Source organism: Leptinotarsa decemlineata, unplaced genomic scaffold (genome assembly GCF_025532065.1).
Source record: "Leptinotarsa decemlineata unplaced genomic scaffold, Ldec_3_MD MMD2_P_RNA_scaffold_12, whole genome shotgun sequence".
NCBI lineage: Eukaryota > Metazoa > Arthropoda > Insecta > Coleoptera > Chrysomelidae > Leptinotarsa > Leptinotarsa decemlineata.
Genome location: NW_027412526.1, coordinates 7,681,358 through 7,691,901, shown reverse-complemented (window position 1 = coordinate 7,691,901; position 10,544 = coordinate 7,681,358). Strand labels below are relative to the sequence as shown.

General features: G+C 34.2%; 2 protein-coding genes across 2 annotated transcripts; one reads left to right on the top strand and one right to left on the bottom strand.

The window, feature by feature from the left end:
• Nucleotides 1-685: 685 nt before the first annotated feature.
• On the bottom strand, nucleotides 686-1,247 carry ND-13B (NADH dehydrogenase (ubiquinone) subunit ND-13B). Its single transcript, XM_023170915.2, has one exon. The coding sequence runs from the start codon at nucleotides 1,099-1,101 to the stop codon at nucleotides 736-738; it is 366 nt and encodes a 121-aa protein (XP_023026683.1). The 5' UTR covers nucleotides 1,102-1,247; the 3' UTR covers nucleotides 686-735.
• Nucleotides 1,248-2,710: 1,463 nt separating this feature from the next.
• Nucleotides 2,711-9,935, top strand: LOC111514665 (U4/U6.U5 tri-snRNP-associated protein 1). The gene is made up of 5 exons (XM_074173557.1): nucleotides 2,711-3,039; nucleotides 4,326-4,813; nucleotides 5,663-5,908; nucleotides 7,340-7,970; nucleotides 9,102-9,935. The coding sequence occupies exons 1-5, from the start codon at nucleotides 2,820-2,822 to the stop codon at nucleotides 9,836-9,838; spliced, it is 2,322 nt and encodes a 773-aa protein (XP_074029658.1). The 5' UTR covers nucleotides 2,711-2,819; the 3' UTR covers nucleotides 9,839-9,935.
• The last annotated feature ends 609 nt before the right edge of the window (nucleotides 9,936-10,544 follow it).

The window sequence follows — 10,544 nt, the reverse complement described above, 5'->3', positions numbered from 1 at the left end:
CACATTCCAATCCGTGGATGCAAAATAGTTATTCATTGCCAAATAATTAACCCTGTTGAAAATGACTTCTTCATATTTCGGAATGGAAACCAAACAAGTGACTGATGATCGTGTCGAATAAACAGGAACATTCATCAAATGAGGTATCAAAAAACCCCTTTCTGTTAAATTGTGATGCCATACTAAAAATGATGTCCTTTAACCTAAACTTTTTTCAATCTTGATCACTTGTCTGTTCAAAGGCTAAGAAGGGCGACTTTTTATATCTGCACTATGTAGAATTAAATCAATTCAACTATAGCAGTTATCATTTAACATAAAATGCTATAAGCATTCAGATTTTTTAATCAAAGGTAGCAGGAAGAATCTTTGTGATTGCTGGTTTCAGGACCAGGACCTACTAAGTTCCACGAACAAAACTTCAATTAAACAAATAAAATATACATAAGCTGATCTTTTTTTTCTGATCGATTCGTCCGTTACTTAATGAAGATCCTTAGTAATTAATGAACAACTGGATTTGTATAGACCTACATTATTGAACTTTTTTTCTTTCTATTTGGTTTATGTTATAAGAGGCATTTCATAATTTTCTAATTTTAGTTTTACTTTTTTTATACATTACCCTGTTTGACGGCCCCACTAACAGGAATTTGAATTATTGAGGTGTAAAAAAAGAAATGAGAACAACCAATAATTTATTGCCACACATTAAAACTATAACATTTAGAAAAACTAGGCCTTTGGTTGAGCTGGTGGCCAAGCCCATTGCCCAGCAGGGGCTTCTTTCATCAAAGGTTCCCAAGGTTTCCAAACCAACATTTTACGTGCTAGGATCAGTTCATTTTCGGCTTGTACAATAACTTCTTCTATTTGACCACATCCGATTTGTTTTTCGATTATTTCCAAATTTGATGTTGACTTCAGAATTTGTGACCTTTCGTTGACAATTGCCTCGGTGTGCTTTCTGTAAGCAGCACTTTCTGGCATTTTTTGGAGAGTTCTCAAAAGTTTACCATACAAAATCCCAAGGGTGTGATGAGGATTTTGTGCAACGGCCAAACCAGTCAATCCTGTCGTTAACTTTGTAATACCGGCCATACTTATTAGAATGATGCTCAATTTGAATTTACCCTCCGTTCAACTTTTTATTTCGATGATAATTTGATTTGAGTAATGAAACGGATTATTGAACTTATTTATTACATAAAGACAAACACAAATTGAATATGACATTATTGACACTTGACACTTGATCTGATGACTGATGACATAGAACCAGGGTTCGTGGAAGGGGAAGACCATGGAGTGTGCGACATCTAGGCATTGTAATTCGAACGTCAGGTGTAAGGAAAACTATAAATATTGTCTACATACTTCGGACAGGAGAAAATATTGAAATTATAATGATACTACGGAAATATGATGTTGAATCTGATTAAGAAAAATGAGACGAGTACCTACCTACGTAGGTAGAAATGATAGAACGTTAAACAATGATAATTGTTTGAGAAAGGAATATTTAATAATTAATACTGACAAAAAAGTTAACACTATTCACAATGTCTTTTACTGTTCCATTACATAATATTGGAAAATAATTCAAACCATCCAGATCAAGTACATACAAAGCCATAAACACGTCCATTAAATATTATATTATCAACATTTTTTGTATTATGGAGATGTTATTTGTTTCAGATACTTGAATGGAAAACTCATTTTGGAAAATTTTCAAATAGTAAATTGAAGTTTATTGATTATGCGAAAATATGTAACTTTCAACTTTGTTTCATTATTTGCTATAAAGTCAATAGGAATTATAATTTTCTCTCTCGAAAACGGTTTTGTGGAGAATGTCAAGATTGAATATGGCAATTACTTAGTAGAGATCCCGTTTTGTCAAAAGTTCACTTCATACACATTCTTATTGACAAAATGATGCCTACTTTGTCAGTAGCCATTATGATCAACTGCGCCTGAATAGAAAGCAACGACCAATAGAAATAAAGAGAGAACTCTAGTCATTCTCAAGTAGTTGTGAAGAAATGTTTGCATTTTCGAAAGAAATTTAAAATTACAGTGCTGTTGTGGAAAAAACTCAATCGATCATATATTAGAGGTGTTGTTTTAATAAATAACACCATAAATATCGACTTGACATTCAGATAGTATCGAGCGTTCGTTAAATATATTTCGCACCGTCGACTCTGTGATCACGAGGTATCAATCTGTATCTGCAGATTTTTAAAAATGAACACAACATTTGTAAGATGTTAGTTTGAGGAATGGGAGAGATAGATTGTTGATTTTTTGATAAGGTTTCTATGTAATACGAATGCTATTATATGTGACGTCGTTGCTTATGAAATATAAGTTTCCAAACGATATTATTGAAATTTAGTCAGAAAAAGTTCACTGCTATTATTATTTGTCACTGAGAATAGTATGCCTTTTTCATTTTACGGCTCAGACTATGGTCCCTAGACATTGACCCTAAATTAAACAGAAGTGTTCTTAGAAGAAGTAATAATTTGTTATTTCTACCTTACTTTAGGTAGAAAATAGGCCTTGATATACCTAAGCGTTGGTTATATAACTTATGTAAGAATATTTACGTTCAGTATTTCAAGTGACTTGTACTGTGGCCTATTTGTCATTCTGTGTATGTGGTTCTGCGGTTTGGTGCTGTCAATATTGTCCAGATAATTGACATTGACATTGACAAACACAAGTAGCAATTGACAAAATTGTGTTAAAGTTTCGCAATTTGGAAAAACCTATTTCAAAATAAAGATATTATAAAATTATAATTGAAAATGGGTTCCAGCACCAAGAAAAAAGATAAGGAGTCCCGTAAGCGTCGTCGCGAAGAGTCGCATGATAGCACAAGGGATAAGAGACATAAACACAAGAAGCATCATCATAAAGAAAAGAAACATAAGTCTTCTAAACATGTTTATGAAACCGAGGAAAATTCGTCCAGAAGACGTTATGAACCAGAGGAAAAATCTTCGAAATATAATTACGAGTCTGATGGTAAGGAATAATGTAATTTTCTATTCCAAAATTTTTAAATCTCAGGAATACTAGGTGTTTTACAGGGAGAACTCATATCTATGAAATTAAAGCAAGAAGAAATGAAGGTATAACAGAAAGAAATACTAGTTTGAATCAAAATTCCAATATAGTTCACGTAGTCTGGCAACATATTTTATACTGTAGTGCATCTTGAATAATTGGGGGTCACTGTCTTTTTTTGAGCATACCTGCATTCATATTGTGTCGAGACCACACAAAATGTGTGGATGGTATGCATGGTGACTTCGATACGGTTCATCACCCATTGCTATTACTAACCCTTTGTGCTGATGATACGTCCTCTATTATACAGGCAATGAGTGATGAACAGCTTTTGAAAAATTTCACATATTGCATTAGTCAAATGAAAACTTGGTGCATTGCGAATGACTCGAAATTAAACCTCTGTAAAACGGATTTGATGTATTTTAGGCTGATTTTGCGAACAAGAGAAATACCAAATTAATTTGAAAGGGTTACATTTTTAGGAGTGATTAATTTTTGGGAAAGAAAGTTTTTGGCTTTCTACTACTTCTTTGCATGATTTACACATCCATGTATAGTTACTTATTTTCAAATTAATTAATCCTTCCTTTCTTTGGAAGATTCTCTCATCCATTTTTTTGTATCAGATGGAGTAGTAGAAAGCCAAAAACTTTCTTTCCCAAAAACCAAATTAATCTTTAAAACATATTGAAAACGTTAAATTCCTTGGCTTGCACCTAAATAACAGATTTACGTGAGACACTCCTGTTGAAAAATTGGTTAAAGAGCTTTCACTATGGAACTATGCGATTTCACAACTGCATAAAAAATCCACTGTGAAAATGTATTATCATGGATGCGTTAATTCCAAGTTAACATATGGATTGTTATGCTGGGGAAATTGTACAAATATCAAACGAGTACTAATTTTCCAGAAACGTATCCTCAGAAGAATGATCAATCTCAAACACACCGACTTGTGTCACTCTGTATTTAATAATGAAAAAATTTTAACTGTCATCAGTCTATATATTATCGAGGCTGCTTGTTATGTAAAGAAACATATAAATGAATTTCCAACTTTCAAAGATGTAAATAAGTATATTACTAGAAACAGGGACAAACTTTACTTACTCACAGCTCATCTAACACAAGTTCATAAAGGACCTTTTATGACATCAATAAAAATCTATAACCTTCCAGTTAATATAAAAAGTCAAATGAAAATAAGCATAATTATTATTAACTCTACTTTTCAGGTTCCGACGTTGTTGAAATTGTCGAAAATGCCCAACAGGCTCCACCATCTCCACCTGCAGTGCCACCTCTACCAACATTGCCACAACACAGCAGTAAAGACATCGAAGCTGCCAGCTCAAGTCAAGGTGCCGAAAGTCTTTCCATTGAAGAAACAAACAAGCTTCGAGCTAAACTAGGTTTAAAGCCTCTTCAGGTGGCTTCTTCGGCAAGTAATTCAAGTACCAATTCAAACAAGAAAGGTAATAATGAGTTGAAAAAAGATGACTTAGGTGAATTTTATCATAAGCCTGCTGAAAACTTACAGTTGAAGGCGCAGCAAGAAAAATTAAGGGCGAAACTCAGTGAGATCAGAGAGAAGAGGCAGCTGAATAATAAATATTCAAAGGTGAAAACTCTCGGAGAAGGCAGTGATGATGAAGATGATATTCTGTCTTGGGTAGATAAAAGTCGAGAGATCGATAAAGCCAAAAAGGACGCAGAGAAAAGAGTAGGTAGTTTTATTTATTTAGGGATAAAATTCTAAACTATTATCCATAGAATAAAAAGTGGGGTATAAAAAGGAAAAGATACTATGTTTCTGTGAGATCAGTCTCCAATATTATTAAACCTCAACTTACACAATCAGATTTATCATATGAATATTTGCTTTGCACATTTCATAAAACCCAACATTCCGTCCTTTGAAAGCGAAAACATTGGTCTTCGAGACATTGAAAGAAAGCTGTATGAGTTACTCCATTTTCTAATTACGTTGACATTATTATGAATTAATTTATTTAAGGATTCTAGATTCGAATTATGCTATATTATAGTGGTGTCATCAGCATACAGTGTAAACTGTGCAGATATTTTGACTTTTAGCAAATCATTAATGTACACAAAAAAGAAGAGCGGACCCAGTATTGAGCCTTGAGAGACGCCAGTCTTCATATACGCTTTTTCAAAGAGTATTGTTGTTTTTACCATATAGCTTCAGCTTGATAGGAAGGAATTACACCATTCAGGGGCAACTCCTCTAATTCTGTAGTGCTGAAGTTTCTGTAAGAGTATTTCGTGACATTGCAAATTATTTTTTCCTTGTGTAGTCACTCAATTTAAAGTTTGTTTTTAATAAGAACTGGTATTCATAATTTTTCCAAAATGAAAACCGACCTAACTTCAACTACATTTACTGGTATCAGTGATTTGTTTTGAAAGTATCTAAAATATTTGCAGTACCAATTCCATACTAATGCTACTATGAGTCCTTTTATATGACAGCAAAAGTACTAATTGATACTGAACAGCTCTGTACCAATATCTATTTGAAATGATGAAGTTATTATTTTACTTGTAGGCACGAATGTTGGAAGAACTGGACTCTCAGTTTGGAATTAATGATATAGTTGAGTCAGAGAGGCGTGAGAAAATGAGGTCCGGATATACCGCAAAGCATTTGAAAGGATTAACAGTACAACACGACCTTGACTCTTTTGGTGAAGGAAGGTCGGTAGTACTTACTCTGAAAGATAAAGGTGTCCTGGAAGATGATGAAGACGTTCTAGTCAATGTCAATATGATCGATGATGAAAGATATAAAAAGGTAAGAGATTTTCTGATATTTTTTTTAATTAGTCGGATATTAACACTCACTTTTTACATAAAAATTATACATTAGAAACAAATTCAACATAACCCAACAATGCTGTATAACTCAAGTACCTACCAGCTCACCTGATTTTGTGTAATAATAACTGATACTTTAACGTCCTATGTTCCTGTAGAGTGACTAAATTCAAAATAGTTGAGATATTTTCACGCAGAGATATGTGAAAATCAATTCTGGACGAATGAGTTTAATCTACTCCTATCATCAGTGACAGTATGTAATGACATTCATTCGCTTATTTGATTAAATTCCAGCCATAGGAATCTTGTTTAAATTGAAAGGGGTGTATTTTTAGTAGAGATTGGATTTTGGGAGAGAAAAGTTTTGACTTCCAAAAAATGTAAGATTCCCACATTTTTTGTGTACCGTTCGTAATGAGTAGATGGTAAATTTTAGAAATGAGATGGCAAGCTGTTGAAGAGGTGGACATCCATCTTGCTGATTATTTATTCTTGTTTGTGGAACACTAGGTTTATATTTGGTTCTGGTTCTACAGTGAGTAGCTCAAGTACTGTCCTTTTCAAATTTTCTGCACTGTAGAAGGTGAATTTTCATTTTTCTCAAAGAATATTTATTTATTCGTCAATTTCTATTTTGTTCCCCTTGGATATAATACCTTGTGCTAGCTTATGATGCACTGTTTGGAACCTTTGGTGAAGTAATGAATATTACTGGAGTTTTTTCCCAACACCAAATCATTATTTTTAACCAATCGATCACCAAGTGATCATCTTCAAAGAGGAAGATTAAAACTATAAACTTAGTTTATGGTTTTAATCTTCTAAACTATAAACTTAGTTTATAGTTTTAAATCTTCCTCTTTGAAGATGATCACTTGGTGATCGAAACACGTGTCGAGGTGTTAAAAATAACGATTTGGTGTTGGGAAAAAACTCCAGTAATATTTATTCCTTGTGCTAGCGTTTTATCTAATCATTTTTGGTATATCCTGAAATTAATGGAGTCCCAAACACCTTGCTGTCAGACCTTTTCTACACTGATTAGAGGTAGTACCTCCAAAATGGTCTGTAGGGGTAATCTACTCAAATAATTTCAGCATTATCCTGTTGCTGAATGAGAAACATCTGCGAGACTAACCTCTGTGTGGTATCTTGCATAAAGGTCAATATCCGGCATATTAGCCGGGGAAGTAGTTGTTTTCCGGCAAGCATTTACTGGAACCTATGGTGTAGGTAGTTGGGAGAGATGAATATTTTGAGATTTTATTTCGAAATATTTAGTTTCTTATAAATGTGTCTCATTATAGATTTCAACTTGACATCCTTCTTGATGAGCAACATTAATTTTTTTTGTTTTTCCGAGGACTAAATTTGTATTTTGTGGTAATGTATAGTTACTTTTCAGAATATTGAAAATAAAAAGACCGTACACAACACCTACGAAGACGAGTTCGATGAATATGGAAATTTTCAAGAAAAACCTGTGCTTTCAAAATACAATGAAGAGGTCGCGAGTTCATTTAAAATCGGTTACGATAACGGCGTTCAGCGAAAGCAAGCAGCCATGGAAACGTTGAAAGCTAAACTAAACAAAAATAAACTGGAAAGTATTGCAGATAAAAATCTGACCTTAGTTTCGGATTATTACAATGAAGAAGAATTGGCCAAGTTCAAGAAACCGAAGAAAAAGAAAGTCAGGAGTATAAGATCTAAAGGAAAGCTCCTCACTATGAACGAAATAAAACCTGACAATGCGGGTATTGAGGCGATAGGATCTAGAAGACCGAAAATCAAGAACGAGACCGACTATGACATAGACGACTTACCAGCAGTGAACATTCCTACCGATATCAAACTGGAAGAAGAAAACGACTCTCTCTTGGAGAGAGCCTTACACAATATGCGAAGGAAAAAACAAAAAGAAGACGTTATTGCTGATATAATCAAAACAGAAGTTAAGACGGAACCTGAAGAGGAAAATGTCGATGGAGGAACTATTGTTTTGAATGCAACAGCGGAGTTTTGCAGAACTTTAGGTAAGAAAGTAAATTGTGTAGATATTGGTTTTATTTCATGTCGCTTGCACAGGGTTTTCAAAGACCCTATATATGTATTTCATAACAGGTTATCAGCATAGTATTTAGTCTCAAAATTTTGATGTAACATTTTGCCTGTCAAATGTTTGATTATATCTAGAAGTTGTACCACATTGAAGCAAAAAAATTAAATCCAAATATTACAAAAATTGCAGAACATAAGAATGCAAGTAATTTTACAATACAACAGACACACCCCAATAAAAACAATGCTCGCAGAATTGAAATGGCAATCAGTAGATCTATTATATGGCCATGTTATTTGTCTTTAAAATCACGAGGAATATGTTGCCTAATACTTCAACAATTTGTTGTATACAACAGTAATCTCCATAACTATAACACACAGTCCATACATAATTTTCATATCGATAGGACAAAGCTGAAGAGTTCAATGAAATCTGTATTTTTCAAAGGATTGAATGAATGTAATCAACTACCAGAGGAAATAAAGCAATGTAATCAATATATTGCTTCAAAATGAAATTGTTGTCATACATTCTATCAAGAGATGGCCAACAATTATATTAGTTGTTTTATGGCATTTCAAATGAGTTTTCTGTGGCTATTATTATTTTTATTACTAGCTAATGTCACTTATTATTTGTCTTTTTATTAATCACATTTTATATTACATTTTATATTTGATTCTTGATAATACCTAATATTACAATTAAGTTTTGGTAACTGATTTTTATCAAATTGTATTTTGTAAATTTTATAATATGAAATCATGTATGTACATAAGGGGATCCTATTTAATTAAATATCTTATCTTATTCAATTATCCAAACACCTCAATTCAATCAGAGTAATGAGAATATTTTAATAAAGATTACTTGATTTTTTATTTAAAAAAACTAGCTTAAACTAAACTTGGCTGAGTTATAAGTTTTATTAATCCGGCTCAAAGGACCAATATAACGAACTTGAATATACTTTGCAATGATAGTTTCAGTTTTCAAGGGGTTAGGTTAGGTTAGGTTGAAATGTCTTAATATTTTTATTGCAATGGGATTCTCATGTCAATAAATTAATTTTATCTTATGAAGAATTAATGTATCTTTGCAGGAGATATCCCAACTTATGGAAAATCTGGCAACAGAGAAGAGGCTGATGAGCTTATGGAGGACTACGAAAAAGACACTATTATGGCTGAAGAAAACAGTGACGACGACTGTGAAATCATTGAGCCTACCAATGGCTGGAACTCTGTGGACCCGTCCAATCAAGGCATTGACTCATCGCAAATCAACCCACAAGATGTACAAATCTTAGACGAAGAGCCCGATGTAAGCACTGGCGTTGGGGCTGCTCTAAAGCTTGCCATGAGCAAAGGCTACCTTGACAAGGAGCAAAACAATCGACCTTCCAACTCTCGCTTTGCCCATTTGCAAGCCAAGCACTACTCCATTGAAGATAAGTCGTACGGTGAAGACGGAGGAGATAGGCAGAACAGACGGGAGCGCTATGCTGGGCCCATAACGGAGTTTAGGGAGAAAGAGAGCTTCAAACCGAACGTCAAGCTGGAGTACATCGACGACGATGGTCACATTCTCAGCTCGAAAGAGGCATTTAGGTACTTGTCTCACAAGTTTCACGGAAAGGGACCTAGTAAAAACAAGATAGAGAAGAGGATCAAGAAGGGGGTACAGGAGCAGCTCATGAAGAAGATGAGCTCAACAGATACGCCTCTGGGGACTCTGAACATGCTCCAGGCCAAGCAGAAGGAGTCACAGTCTCCTTTTGTGGTTTTGTCTGGAAATAAACAGACTCAATCCACGGCCCTGTCAAAGACCAGGCGATGAAATGTTTACTCGAATTTGAATATTGTACATAAATGTGTTTGTTTTTTTTTTAATTGTAATGCATACAATACAGTGTAATAAATCATGTTTAAAGATTTTTAAGTCATAAGGTCTATCTCTAACTCTTTGGACCATCACTCAGCCAAAAAAGAATACTCTGCACTTCGTGAATTCCACTTGCGTGACCGAGTTTGTTTCTGGGGGAGCAGCTGTCAAAACTTAATGAGTCAAGTTTTCACAATTCAAAAAAGAGCAGTGAGATTCATGCCCAGAGCGTGAGTCCAAGATCCAAGACTTCATTATCACACCAATAGGTGGTTCCACTTATGTCTCGCTTGCGTTTACACAGTTATTTCTATTAAGTACTTTTCTTGGTTTTGTCTTCAATCGAGGACCGCCTGCCCGGTACTGACGATGCCCAATAGTCTGAAACAGCTGTCTACCGGTGGCTCTTAAATTTAAATCAATATGGGAATGATCAGAATGGTACTTATTTATTTATATTTTGATTTTCATGGAATTATTTTCCAGCAGCTTGACTGCATTAACCCTTCTCGATTTCATATCATTTCTAAAAACGTGGATTCGTTTTTCGATGACATTCCAGGTTTGCTTCCCAAATTTCTGCCACCGCAGTTGTCGGTTGATTGGTCAAACCACCAACACTGTCTATATCTTAGGAATAACCATTTTCTATCCTTTACTT